A 14750-nucleotide genomic window follows, 5' to 3' on the forward strand; every position below is an offset into this window, starting at 1 on the left:
TTGGATAAATAATGCTAGTCGATTTCCATTTTGGCTGAGTTCTTTTATTCTTTTCTTCTCCTTTTAATTTCTTTCTCTATTGCGAGCGTGTTCAAGTGTGCGTTCGATGACTTCGAATCGTCAAAGTTAATTTTCGCTTATTTTCATAGTCAATTACATTGTTTTTGAAGAATTTTGTTGATAATGATTATTTCATACTTTCTTAGTCTGCTAACTTGTCTACATTTTAGGACTGTGACTAATAGTACGAATTTCTACTTACGACTGTCGTATGCGGCCTAGTCTTACCCTGACTTGGCCTAAAATTACACGCGCGCGACTTAGCATGTCACATACGACAGTCGGAAACAAAAATTACACCGTCGTAAGCGTCCCTTTTAGCAAATAATGCTTACAAAACTTTCCAAAATGATTTTCAAATGGAACATGTACGCAAACTACAGTACCTGGACAGCCGTAGACTTCCGCCCTCATTGAGATATGCCCGTGCCAAGCGAGAATTCGAAACCGGATGTAACGTGCCATAACAGGTGGACTGAGTCCATGATATACAACGGTGTGCTGGTCTGCATTTGCAATAAATTCCTAAATCAATAGAAAGGGAAAATCAGCTCCCTGATTAAAGATCATCTAACCCATTTGCAAGCCAAGCAACAAATTAATTACTGAGTCGCCCCCCCCCCCCTATAAGCCTTTTTTTTCTGGAGATCTCCTCGCTTTACCATAATCAATGCTACCGTTATATCTCAATGTTACTGACTGAATGACTGAGTCGGCACCCCCCCCCCTATAAGCCTTTTTTTTCTGGAGATCTCCTCGCTTTACCATAATCAATGCTACCGTTATATCTCAATGTTAAGATGGCTTATAAATGATGATGATGATGATGATGATGATGATGATGATGATGATGATGATGACTAAGCGTGAAAGAAACCGATTTTGAGACCTGCCTCGACTTTTTTCAAATGCATAAACAACTCCAAAATGAAACGCTTGTCTAAACTGAGCATAGCTTATCGTAGGACAACCTTGACGTCTTTGAAAATCAATCAATTAGGGCCAGCTGATTCTTGCAATTGCTCATTTGCATTTTGTCAGGGGACGGGGATGAAGATATACTGGTACAGCGTCCGTTAGTAAAGTCAAAATGAAGCTCAGATCGGAGCTTATCAACTTTTCGGTAGACTTGCTAACCTTCTCTGCAGCTTGTCCTTGTTCCCAGTAGTACTGGAAGTTTACTCCATCGTTACTGTACTGCAGTTTGTACTTTTGTACCCACTGAGGGTAATCACCTCTTCCTTGGGTTCCTACACCTGTCAATTTAGTGTACTTACTACCCAAATCAACCTGGTACCATTGATTTACATCGTTGATGCGAGCCGACCAAGATCTAGGACTGCCTAGTCTGCCCTGAGGGATGTTCAGGTTATGGTCCCATTCTGAAGAAGCCGAGAGTTGACCGTCAGGGATTGCACCGTTCTCCAAGCCAAGAGCTCCGTTGCAATCTAAAGATTTCACATAAAGGGACTGTGTCACAGCTGAGTTAAGTTTATTTTATTAAGTTTTTCCAAGCATTCGCTATAAAAGGTAATGTAAGCGAAACAAATTTTTATGGATCTAAATGACAAAATCATAACTTTTATTACAACTAAATGTGTCTTTCGGGCTTTATAATTTAAAGTTACAAGCAATCGAGAGTAACGTTGACAACTGTCCAGGAATATATAAAAAAAACATATCGCAATGTGTTTCAATCTTCGTCACTTTTCAGGGGCAATCAACAGACCGTTTTGGAGAATATGTGTTCTGAATACCTATAATCGCCTCTGATTTTCAGATTAAAGTGTGATGAAAAACTGGAGCTCGAGATTTCTACAGCTCAAACTTTCGTAACATGGGGAAAGTAATGCCTACTGTTTTCGGAGAGAGAAAATGTCGTTTTAGGCATGAAAAAAGGCCAGCTACAAATTCGAGAACGCAACAGCGCTTCGTAACACAACAAGCCAGAGGTTGCTTCTTAGTGCAACAGGCGCCGTTGAACGGCGGAGTTCCAGAAATATTTGTGGGGATTAGCAGCGCGCTTGGTGTGAATCTATTGTTTCGAGCGAAGACGATATCTTCACCAAGAGAGCTGGAAACATGTCTTGTAGCCGTCAACGCTATAAGTTTGAATGACTTTTCTTTCAACCTCAAGAAAATATCTTTAGGCTATTAAAACCTAATTAGTGAAAAAAAAAAACTGTAACAGCGAATAAAAGAACAGCTATAAACATATCCGTCAGGATTCATTTCTGATTTCATAAAGACCGATTTACATGCTACGATTTGTGGGCTGATTCGCTTTAGCAAATGTACCGCTGCGATTCGTTCGTTCGAAGGAAGGTTGAAAATCGGACTGATTTCTAAAATCTGTGGCACTGCAACATATTTTTGAAAAGTCGGGCTTATTTTCTTATAAAATCTGGGTCAAATCGAGCCGAAAAATCGTACATTGTACTGTGTAAACCGGCCTTAGTTGATTTGCATATACGCGATTTTGAATAATCATTTTATTCGCGACTCGTGATATTTTTAATCTTGCGCTTTCGATCTATTTTCCCGACGGAAAAACATATGCAGGAGTATAGAATAGCCCTCCTGATAGCCCTTAAAATACAGTAAGTGTCGCAAATTTTAGGCGAGTCTCAAAATCTTCGCTAATGAACCGAGCTCTCAAAGAGTAAATCTGATCTCGGAATCTTGATTTTTACGATTTGTGTTTCGGAATCTCGCAAGCCAAACAAACGTTAAACCAAAAAGGCTAAATGAACTGTTATACAACTACAACTGCAAAACAAAGACAAATCACGATCCACTGCTCAACATCGCATACCGCTACTGTGAAACACGTAGGCTTGGATAAATAATGCTAGTCGATTTCCATTTTGGCTGAGTTCTTTTCTTCTAATCCGTAAATAAGGCACACAAAAATGGAATAACGTCTCCTACTATTCATTGCAAATACAAATAATTTCACTCTACTCTACACACGACTGAATAGAGACGGCAAATTTTTGCCTTTTTCCTTAAATGTCATGCTTTACCTTATATTAAATCACAAACTAATACGCTAATGGCGTCTATATTTAATTTTGTTTCTTGGGGTGGGAGGGGCTACTCAAATTTAACGAGTATTAAATTAGACTAACACAAATTTTAGCGAGCACTTAATTTAGCGATTTTTGCCCAACTCGCTAAAATCGCTAAAACTAGTAGCCGTTAACAATAGTAACCTTACGGTATTAAATATAGAGCAGAGCTTACCGCAGTTAGCCCATTGTCCAGCGTAGACGGCATCAAACGAACACCACAACTTATTGTGATTAATACTGGTGCAGGAATCGTAAGACACTCCCGCATACACGAATGGAAAAACACAACAACGGCCTTGAGGATCATCTGTCTTCTTTCCAGGTGGACATGGTTTCCCTATCCAACAAACACATCATCATAGTATTGAAACTGTACTTTTGACAACTTATTACTGGGTCACATAACCATTGTGCTTTTAAGGGCCTGTTTACATGATTCCGGAGTGATTTTCATTCCGGAACGAAACTCGTTTCAGAATGAAGTTCGTTCTGCATTCACATGACAGAGTCGACCGGCTCAACCTAAGGCGTTTTAACGTGCGATGTTTTCGCGCAAGATAAAAACAAGATGGCGCATGTTTCGCGCAAACATGTTTAATTGTGAGCAATTTGACCATAGGGCTGCTTCTTTGGGCTAAACAGTAAATGTTTTTACGTTTTTTCGCTCTGAGTTCAAACTGTGGCCTCCGTATGCTTCATGAGATGCAGTTTCATCTCGGAACGAAATTCGTTTTGTGTTTACACGCTACCAGAATGAAAAGTCATTCCAGAACGAAAATTTCATACCGGAATGAAAGCCGGAATTGACTCATTCCGGAATGACTTGAATTTCGATTCGGTATCATGTAAACATATACAGTGACAGCGTCGATCGGCTCAAACGTAGCCGTTTTCACGTGCGCGGTTTTCGCGCAAGATCAAAACAAGGTGGCGCATGTTTCGCGCAAGATTAAAAGAAGTTGGCGCATGTTTAGTTTCGTTTTCATTTTACGAATTTTGCTGAAGAAGTGTTCTTCATTGTTTTTGTCTTCGCCATACGACAAAAAGGCGCCCAATGCCTTAATTGGCTGTGTTATGCACTTGAATTTCATGATTTTTTTTCCTTATTTTCTTCCTGAGAGCCACTCTATATAAAATTTACAACTTCCTTATTTTAACCTTACCTATCAAATTTGGCATTTGTCACGTGGAAACTCTGAAATGGGTTTGTTGAACAGTCATCACAAACTTTTGAAGATTAGACAAGTGATTTTTGAGATGTGAGCTCATTATTCAAGCCAATGCCATACGAGCTTTTTCTTCTGTAGCTTACTCAATTCTACAGATCGAGCTCACGAAGATGGAAGCTCGACCATCTAATGGAACAGTCCGATGATTGTAACGTAAAAAGGTAGAGGTACTGGTTTGCATAATCACAATACAGTCTGTTTATTTTCTTTAGTTAGAAACATAATTTAAAAATGAAGAAATGTAACTGAAAATAACTGTTTCGCAGTTAGTGCCAAAATATCCAGATGCAAATTCATATCTGTAACCTTCCACAAGATTAACGCAGGTAGCTCCGTTCTTACATTGATTGTCCACACACTTCACTGCAAAACGATGTAGCATAGATTATTAACACCCTATTTGTCAGCACATAACACTAAATACGACATTTTCTTGTTTCTGATTGGTCCACTGCAGCAGACTAACTTTGAATTCTCAGTTTTAGCCCGAAAAATACGTCAAAATAACCAATGATTTATTAAAAATAATTATTTTAACAAAATAACAGTAACTCACAATTGTGCTATAAATGAAAAAAGTGCTGCTGATAACTTACGGGCTTTCCCATAGATCTCTACTCTAAGACAGTTCCATCTACTTCGTTGAGTTGGATTAAAACGAAAATATCTTGCAGACACCGGCACCGGCAACTTGTGTTGATCAATTGTGTTACTGTCACCTTTTCTCTGAAATTCCTTTTAAAAAAGATATAAAACACATCCGCGATGAAACGTAGTGTTTACAAAAATAATTTGCGACATTTGTTTCAAGTCAATGCAATAAAGGTCAATAAATGAAATACAATACGATACTAAATTGGCTCTCCCCTTGGTTGGGGTTTTCAGTGACAATAGTGTCTTTGTTGCTCAGATGCTAGAGCAGTGATCTTGTAACCCGAAGGTCCTGGGTTGGAGTCCCACATGAGTCACTGAACTTTTTCAGTGGCCAGGATTCACACAGTCTATCACTTCATTCACTTGTAATTCATTTTTTAACGTTTTTATTTCAAATTTATTTTAAATCTCTATTCTCTTTTATAATTATAACGCCGAATTCCCGAATTCTGGACTGCGTGGATTACGTAACCCTGTTTCTTTATAGATGGTTGCGTTATGTAAAACTGGGTCACCACCTGCATAATTTCCTCAATTAAGGATCCCTTTTTTCGGGGCATTTCGAAAGGGATACACAAGCCAGGAGGCTCGGACAAGCTTTCGACCTTCCCATCTTCCCTTCAGCGGCGTAACACACAGCTATTTGCTTTCGCACCCAGCCGCTCATTGCTTCGGCCATAATATTTTCCATATCATATTCACGCAGAGCAATGAACGGCATAATTATTGGGAAAGAATGGTACTCTATTTTAAATTGGAATTACGAGTAAATAAATCATTTAACTATTCTTCGTAGCCGTCATCTTCTTCGTCATTAGGGACTTTTAGATGACAGTACGAGATTGAGCACAAACAAGATTTTCGAACTTCAATCAAGCAACATAACAAGAGCCCTTACTAATTTCCTATTATTTTATTATTATTGCTGTCAACTTGAATAGGAAACTTAATCGGCACAGAAACGCGATAGTTAAAGACCAAAGCGCTCGTATAATTGTGCTCCTATCTAAAGGTCCATATTAATAAGCATCCTGTTACTTTTTCTTACAGTTATCATATTTATCATCTTTTATCTCACCACGTCGGCACCATTTGTATCTTGATACGTGTTCCAGCTTGTTCCATCAGAGGAGTAAGACAGCTTAAAGGCTGTAACCCATTCATTGCCATTTCTGTCTCCTTGGGTAGCAAGAGCACACGCTTCAAATGGTTTTCCGAGATCAACCTGCAGCCAGTCGTCATTCCTTGCTGCTTCTTGTGCACACCAGCCATCACCTCTATCACCATTGAGTCGACCATAAGCGGCTTGGAAACCGTCGCCATATTGCGAAGAAGCTAACATCTGGTTATCGGGGATAATACTGAGACTGCCAACACCAACAGGGTTATTGAAGCAAACTATAATTAATTAACTGATTGATTAATAAAACACCAATGCCCACTATAATTGTTTTAACCCTATTCAGACCGGGCTTTTTCTGACCTTATCAGACCGGGGGGGGGGGGGAAGTCCCCCTTATGTAACTTCCAGAATATTTAAGCAATTACCATGAACCTTATAGGATGCATTGTATGTCCGAAACTCTGTCTTTTGGAATATGTCACGTGGGATGATGACGTCACATCACGTGACAATTACATCATGATGTCAAAACAGCCGCCATCTTGGATCCGCCATCTTGGATTTCAAAATTTTTCCAAAATGCCAGAAAACCACCCAAAATCACTGCAAAGTACTCAAAATAAATAAAAATATGCTTTAAACCCGTAAAAATGTAAAAATAATTCCATTTAAGTTGATTTTTATTAACAGAAACACGCAAAATTACCAATTTGGAAAAAAACATGCCTGTTGAAATACCGTTGCCATGGTGACGTTAAGTTCCTGACATATCATCCAACCCTACCAAATTGTTGCCAGATAAATTTAAGGAAAACTCGAAAAGTTTGGCGGCGTTTGATGAAATCTTAAAAAAGTTATAAAAGTTCAAAGTCAGCGCGGGCCTCAAAAGCCCCCCCCCCCCCCCCGGCCTGAATAGGGTTAAATTGCGCGGGCATTTAAATTGCCCAATGCCAACAGTATGCGTTATATGGTAGAATGTAGACCCGAGCACTCCTTTGGCACTTTCGATTGACTGGAAACACCAACCGCGTTTTTGAAGCATTAATCTACACAAATTAAAGCTCGTCATGTACCAAACAAAGTGGAAGTATTCATCTCAGCTGCGAATCTTGGAAAAACACGCCGCCATTCTGAGCATGCTAGGCACCCTCGGCAAGAACTTTTAAGCGGTGATTAATAAATTATCGTAGTTTTACACCAGGAAAGAGCCATGACAGTGGAGCGATTTTATGCTTTCGTGATTTGGAGCATATTTCCACAGAAAAAATGAAAACTACTCTCTTTAGAGTTGTGCTTATTTTAGTGTTACATTGCTGTCTGTTGTACTCTAAATCATTCTGAAAAAAAAGCTTAAAAGACAATCTTATGCCATTGCGCTGTTGGCTGCTGCGGTGTAGGTGCGAAGAAGACGAAGAACAATAATTACTTACTCGCGCTATAATTTTTGTGCATCTATAAATAGACAAACAATGGCCAAATAGAATCTAACTGTCATTTGGCAAAGCATATCAGGAAAAAAAGGAATAGCTACTTTTGCGATTAAAAGTGTTTCAGAGAATAGAAAGGGCATTAATTTTTAGTATATGGCATCTAAACAACATTGTCATTTCATTAAACAGAAAAGTTGTTTTTTGGTCAGTACCTTTTTACTTTTAAATCCTTATCGCGGATCGTCTTCTGCTAACAAAGTACCACAACAAAAACACCAAAAAAACTCCCTATAGTTTGCCTTGAGGAGTTACCTAGGACAGCATTTTCAAAGAAAAAAATAGTGACTTGAAGAACTCACCAAACGAGTATATCTCCACTCTTAGACAATTCCATCTATTTCGCTGTGTTGGGTTGAAGCGGAAGTATCTGGCAAAGACGCGCACAGGCAACTTGTGTTGATCAATCGTGTTACTATCACCAATTCTTTGAAATTCCTTTTAAAAGAGTAAACAACTGACAATAAGTTTTGCAGAAGCATGGCCATTCCGATAGCTAAGTAGTAGAAGGACCAGCAATAAAAATGAATCAAATAGAAATAAATCCCCCAAAAAGAAATGGATTATATTAAAGCAAGGTCCATAAAAGCATGGTTCGTTAATGATATTTTTCGTTCAGTTATTGCCCAATTAAGAGCTGAGGGCAGCTTCCTCGTGACTTTTAATCGGATTACTTCTGCACGAAATAAAGTGAATTGATTAAAAATCATCCTGGAGACACAGGGGCAGCAAATCGGGGAGACAAGAATTCGGGCGAAAGTTTACAACAAGTTAAAGAAAGCCCCTGGGCACTTACTCTTACGGAACCAGTTCCTGAAGCGTTTGAACTCCTTCCTTCTGATCGACCAGAAAAGTAATTTTTCTGGCCGACAAGCGAGGAAGACCAGCAGAACGACTCTGAAGTTTTATTTAATGAAGTTGTTTTCCTCATCGGCTCGTCGTAGTTGCTTGGCCTTCTGATCGGCCTTCATTTTTTTTTCGGCCAACCAAAGAGCAGGACCAGCAGAACGACTCTGACTTATTATTACATGAAGTTGTTTTCCTCATCGGCTCATCGTAGTTGCTTGGCCCGTGTATCGGATGATTTTTCTTGGAGAGTCCCCGAAAAAATTGATTGAGGCCCAGGAAATCGCAAACTGTAGCATAGAGCAAGAAAACAAATACTTTTTAAATTTTTCAAGGCGGACTTTAATATCGTAGGTGTCTATAATTTTTATCGTTATACGCGATGAGGAAAACATCTTCGTGTAAGAAGACGCCAGAGTTGCTCTGCTGTTCCTTTTCGCTGATTGGCCAAGGACACTATTTTTCTTTCCAATCAGAAGATAAGAATGAGAACTCTTCAGAAACTGGTTCGGTGAGAGTTAGTGCCCAGGGGCCCTCTCGAACGTATTGTAAACTTTCGCCCGAATTCCTTGTCGTTTTGGCTTGCTGCCCATGGTTTCCGAGCATGATTAAAAGTAAGAGGACTCGTTGAATCATAAAGTCGTCTAAATTATCGATATCTGTAGCCTTCACTACTGTTATCTTCATTATTATCATGACACTTAATATATCTTTCCTTTTGAAATAAATGAAACTGAATCTAACCACGTCGGCGCCACTTGAATCTTGATACGTGCTCCAGGTTGTTCCATCAGAGGAATAAGATAGCTTGAAGGCTTTAACCCATTCATTGCCATTTCTGTCTCCCTGGGTAGCAAGAGCACACACTTTGGTTGGTTTTCCGAGGTCAACCTGCAGCCAGTCGTCATTCCTTGCTGCTTCTTGTGCACACCAGCCATCACCTCTATCACCATTGAGTCGACCATAAGCGGCTTGGTAACCATCGGCATATTGAGAGGAAGCTGACATCTGGTTATCGGGGATGATACTGAGACTGCCAACACCAACCGGACTATCAAAGCAATCTGTAATAAATTAATGAGTAGATTGATTAATTAATTGATTTATTGATAACACCAATGCTGCTTACATCATTGTTTTAAATAGGTCGACCATTTATATATCCTCGCATTATGGTTTAGAACTGTGTAGCGCCTTTACATACATTTTTTTTTTGACAATCATGGTCTTGTTATCTTGGGCTAAATGTTTAAAGAACTTGAGACACTTGTTGTTGTTTTTATTTTGCTTATGCATGGGAATGCAGTCTGGGATAGCTATAGTGCCGAAAACCTTGATATAGTTTTACAATTTCAGAAGAGAGAGGAAGACTACATTAACGCTGAATCAAAGGCTCCTCGAGCAACCTCATGGTTATTCGGTAAAGTGCCGTTCTTCGCTTTTTTTCAAATAAGCGTTCAATAATATAACGGTCTCACTTTATTTGCCTTTAAATGCTTAATTTTTATGTGAGTTGCATCAATGGGTCACTGATGTTTTGTGCTCTCCGGCTCCGTAGCGCAGATTCTATTTTTTCACCACCAAAATAAAGTGTAACCTGTCTTGGATGCGCTGAATTGCGTTTTCAATTACTTTTCTGTCAGTACATATATTGTATACGTCACGGGCAGCGACAAATAAAAATTTACCGATGAAATTTGAGAGAAAGATGCACCTGAGCACGTCCTTTTTCTGTTCGCCTCAAAAAGATGAAAAACGGATGACGTGATACGACGGGGGGGGGCAACCGATCGGCCGTGCAAAGTTTGAATTAAGATTAATTTGTAGCATATAGTTTCGTTTGCTTTGACCTATAATTTTTTTACAATAAAGAATGTCTTTTAGAGAATTGTATTGTAGTACTTAAATGCAAAATGTATTTGAAAAATGTTTACTGCGTATTTTGTTGCATATTTTGTCGTTCGCTTGAGCTCCACGAGCTAAGCGCTGTGGTTCTTCTTTCTTTTGTTGTTTTCCTCTGGCCAATGTAGGAAGGGAAAGCCGGAACACATACCACAATTTGGTATTGTTTTCCATTTCTTTAATATTTGTACTTGAAATTACTTTACAAGTCTTTTTGGCAGTTTTATAAATAATGTTTTTAAATAAATTATTGTGCCGGGAAACACAGAAAGCGTGACGTCACAACCGTGTTTACATACTTTAATCTAAACTCACCTATCGATCAATGAGAGCGCGCGTACTATCTTAATTATTTTATAATTAAAAATGGTAAACTAATTTTCTTATCAGAATTACCTATGATATTGCACACATAATATATATTTACTTATTTTATCTATCTGTATTGCTTCTTCTTTAAAACGGCGGAATAAACTATAATGAGAAATGTCATGCAGATAGAAATGAAAATCCTTGATGGACCCGATTAGCAAAAATAAATAGCTGAATATTGTAGCTAGGGAAAAACGACATTGTTAATAAAACGGATACAACGTTGAAAAAAAAAATGAAATTAGTCAAAATAGGGAAAACCGCGTTTAACCGTTATTGTAAAATTCATTATAAGTCATGAGGGTGCAAACCAATCCCAGCACAGTATTCAGATCACATGTACACAACTGTAAACCCCAATACAAATCAGACAAAAGAATTAACTTTTGATACAAACTCCTGCTCAGCTAATTAGTATTCATTAACTTTTGATACAGATCTCTACTGATTCGCATAACAATACTTTACATTCAATTTATTGTTTTCATTTCACAAGTAGAATAAAATATTCGCGTCCGATCTGTATGACCTGTATGATCTGTATGACCGCTAGGCGAGCCATTGTAAACGCCCATACAGATCTCCCGCTCATATTTTATCTACTACTTAAAACACTACTAAAATAAAATTAAAACAAAAAAAATTAATAATAAAGTTATCTACCTTGACTTGTTTTGCACACATCCGCGATCCACAAACTCATCAAACAAAACAGAAGAAACTTCATTGTAGAATTGAAGGTACTTCAACCTGAATTTTAGCAATTGAAATAAGTAAGTCATGTCAATATTTTACATCAGTTACTGATATATTTTCTAGTTCAAAAAGTGCAGCTTTTGTAAAGATAACATTTTAGCACTCGAGTTGATTGCCCCTTCACGTACCACTGTTTGTTATTTTATTAAATATAATGCATAGAAATTTAAATTCCACAAAATCAGTTCCCTAGAAGCAGTTTAATTATCTAAAAGCATTGTATGTGCCAAATTCGTACAATTCCCATCAATCGTTGATATGAAATTTAGGTCAAAAATGATATATACAAGGCTAAAAATGGATAAAACAAAATTAAAATGAACCGAACGTTTTCGGCATGTTTTTTATCATCACCCTGATGATGACAAATATGCGAATAGTGAACATTATGTCAAATTTAGTTTAGTTACGTACCATTTCTCCTTTGCAGTTATTTAAGCACATCATTTTTAAATGACCTTGAAAGGTTTATATACTATTCGTCATTTCGTTTAATTTAGCATTAAAACTTAGCAGGCTGTTATTTTTTGAACAGTTTAAATAACAAGGTTTCTAGAAAATAACGGTTGTAGTAATCGTTGTGAGTTAGTTTTCAGCGCCAAAAAATAAAAAAAAATACAGTCACGGTTAGTGTCTTAGAAACTGTACATGTGTTACACTGGAAGCACGACATTATTATATCGATGGCCGTTCTAAGCCAAAGCTAAGCTATTGTCAGATATAAATTGGTTAATTTGGTCGCGTGGTGTGTTTCGCGTTTTAGATGCTTTTTTTTAGTATTTTTTTTTTCCGTTAATCCAGCTTCTTTACGTACTGCAAGGAGTCATTGGCAAGAGAAGAAACGTGCTTGACATACCTTCAGTGTAACTTACGAATTACTGTTTATAATGGGTGTGCGCAGTAATAGCTCTCCTCAATCACAGTTGAAATGGTCGACGAGTGTTCTCAAGTTTTGATCAAAATGATGCAAATAATTGGTTATCGAAAATGTTGTTTAAATGACATACGTCAATAACACCACTCGCAGTTGTAATAGGTTTTGTAAACATAAGTTGTGAAATTTACTTCGTTTTGCAGCTGAGTGAATGGATCTTGGAGTTAATGTTGCATTTTAAATATATCGATTATTGTTTTGTTAATAAACGAGGAAAAATGAGCAATTTATGAGAACAAGCTACTCCTAAAACAACGTATGTACAGATAGACTTTATTTCCTTATACAAAAAGGTCGGCTTATGTCGGGTTTCTATCAACAAAATAGTAGATTTGTATCGTTTGATTATTTTGCTCTCAATTTGAAAAGCAAGCAAAACACGAAACTTTGCATTTCCTTACTGATAACATTGAATTTGCATTTAAATTGGTTTTTCTCGTCAAAAAAAAACCTGCTTTATAAATGACAGTGTAAAATAAAAAAAAATAAAAAACTCAAAACTGCTTAATAAATGACAGTGGAAAATAAAACAAAAAAATCCTGGAATATTCTGATTTCTGTTCGCATACTTCCACTTAAGTCTAACGACACTTTTCTGCGATGAATATCTCAAGCCAAGAAGAGGTGAAAAAAAAGTGAAAAAATATTTGACTCGAACTTGACTCGTGACTCGAACTTGACTCGGGCTCGACTGACGAACAAACTCCTTTCGTAGCGATTTAATAATCATTATTTAAAAGGGAAATTGGCCTCCAATTTTTTTTTAATATTCTAAGTTTTTATCTCTTTTGGGTATCAAGGAAATAATACTTAGCCGTTGAGATTTGTATAAATGGCCGTGTTCAAAATGGATATTTCGATATATGAATATTTGGCCTTGTGCCAAATTAAAGATGAATACCATAAACTGTCCAAGCACATCCCAGAAGCATCTATAAAATTATATCGTGAAACCATCAGAGCCGGGTGTTTCTTTGTTTTTGTTTTTGTTTTGTTTTGGATCTTGAAAAGAGCCTCTGCAAATTATTTTATAGTCCTTAAGCCTTCGCAGCTTTCTGCTACTTCATTCGCTAGCGTGTTTAGGTCAGCAGCTTCGAAGAAATGTTTAAAGTTTTCTGTTTCCGGAGAGGTATTTTTAGATTCAGTTTTTTTTTTGACGAACTTCTCTTCTTCCTCTAATATTTGTTTAGTTTTATTTTGAACAGAGCCGTCTTCTTTTTTTTAAGCGAGTTTATGTGTTTTTCCTGTGGTTTCTTTTCTCCAGATTGAGAAAGTATTTATTATTCTTTTCACCAAATTCATACCAACGCGCTCTGCTTCGAATTATTCAACCTTGGGTTTTTCTGACAATTATTTTTTGCAAGTTTGGTTTTCACACGATCAATTTAAGCCTTTGTCACTTCCTCAAAGTTTAAACGGATTTGTGCTTGTAGGTGATTTAATTTTTCTAATGACTTTTTTTCCTAGTCACGTTTTTCTTTAGCTTTCTTTTTTCTCAATTTCCCAGAGGATCCCTTTATCTGTTACCTTACGATATTTTGATGCAAACCAGGTTGACAAGTTGGCTAGAGAATTAGTTGCAATGTTGGAAGGGATCGGCGGGACATCCCTCAATCGTATTGCGACATGTCCGTCGACACGTTTTCCCGTTAAGACCATGAATCACCTCGTAGACATGCACTTCTAACTAAAGCTATTGAAGTGGCCAAAACTGCTTTTTCGTTTGCAATCTTACTGTTGGATTAAAAAACCAACTAGAGTGATGACCTACTGTAAATAACGTTTTCAAACTTACTCCAGCCCCTTTTCCCTATAAAACAAAAGCTTTACGCCAAGCATCAAATTTGATAGCTACCCAAAGCATTCGTTGTGGAAATGTCCACCATGCTATATAAAAAAAAAAAATAAACTGTGTTGCATTTTAACAAAAAGCGATCGTGATGTCAAAATCAGCATGCGTCTCCAATCTTCAAAGGACCACTTAACTAAGGAATAATAACAATGTTGTTTTGCTACTGGCGATTTCTGAGCGGCGAGATCGTCAACTTCTGCCATGTTTCGTAGTGGCGACGCTCAAAATGAGGCCTTTTGTAACTGCCTCAAGTTGCCGTTCTGTTAACGTGCAGCACAATTATTCTGTATTTCTCTACACGATATGAAGTCATACGACTGTCATCTTGGATCCATTATCTTGGATCTACATATTGCATTTTACCACTTTCCTAGAAAGTTTGAAAATGACGTGAACTGGTTTGAAATCAAGCCAGAATGCTTATAAAATGTAGAATGAAACAAATCTTAGAGTTTTCTGAA

General features: G+C 37.5%; 2 protein-coding genes across 4 annotated transcripts in view; one reads left to right on the plus strand and one right to left on the minus strand.

Annotated features, from left to right (window-relative positions):
* The window catches only part of LOC144642352 (uncharacterized), a 43282-nt gene extending 30827 nt beyond the window's left edge, over positions 1 to 12455 (minus strand). For all 3 annotated transcript variants that reach the window (XM_078501323.1, XM_078501329.1, XM_078501318.1), the window contains exons 1-9: positions 12360 to 12455; positions 11411 to 11497; positions 9218 to 9537; positions 7930 to 8065; positions 6096 to 6415; positions 4960 to 5098; positions 3307 to 3471; positions 1198 to 1508; positions 447 to 585 (exon numbers count right to left, since the gene is read on the minus strand). In XM_078501323.1, the coding sequence (XP_078357449.1) occupies positions 447 to 585; positions 1198 to 1508; positions 3307 to 3471; positions 4960 to 5098; positions 6096 to 6415; positions 7930 to 8065; positions 9218 to 9537; positions 11411 to 11474 (1594 nt within the window). In that variant the 5' untranslated portion in view covers positions 11475 to 11497; positions 12360 to 12455. The remainder of the gene's footprint in view (positions 1 to 446; positions 586 to 1197; positions 1509 to 3306; positions 3472 to 4959; positions 5099 to 6095; positions 6416 to 7929; positions 8066 to 9217; positions 9538 to 11410; positions 11498 to 12359) is intronic.
* LOC144646011 (uncharacterized) overlaps positions 1 to 14750 on the plus strand; it is a 129274-nt gene that overhangs the window by 66385 nt on the left and 48139 nt on the right. The window lies entirely within an intron of this gene.

Source organism: Oculina patagonica, chromosome 1, assembly GCF_052425735.1.
Source record: "Oculina patagonica isolate OP01 chromosome 1, crgOcupat, whole genome shotgun sequence".
NCBI lineage: Eukaryota > Metazoa > Cnidaria > Anthozoa > Scleractinia > Oculinidae > Oculina > Oculina patagonica.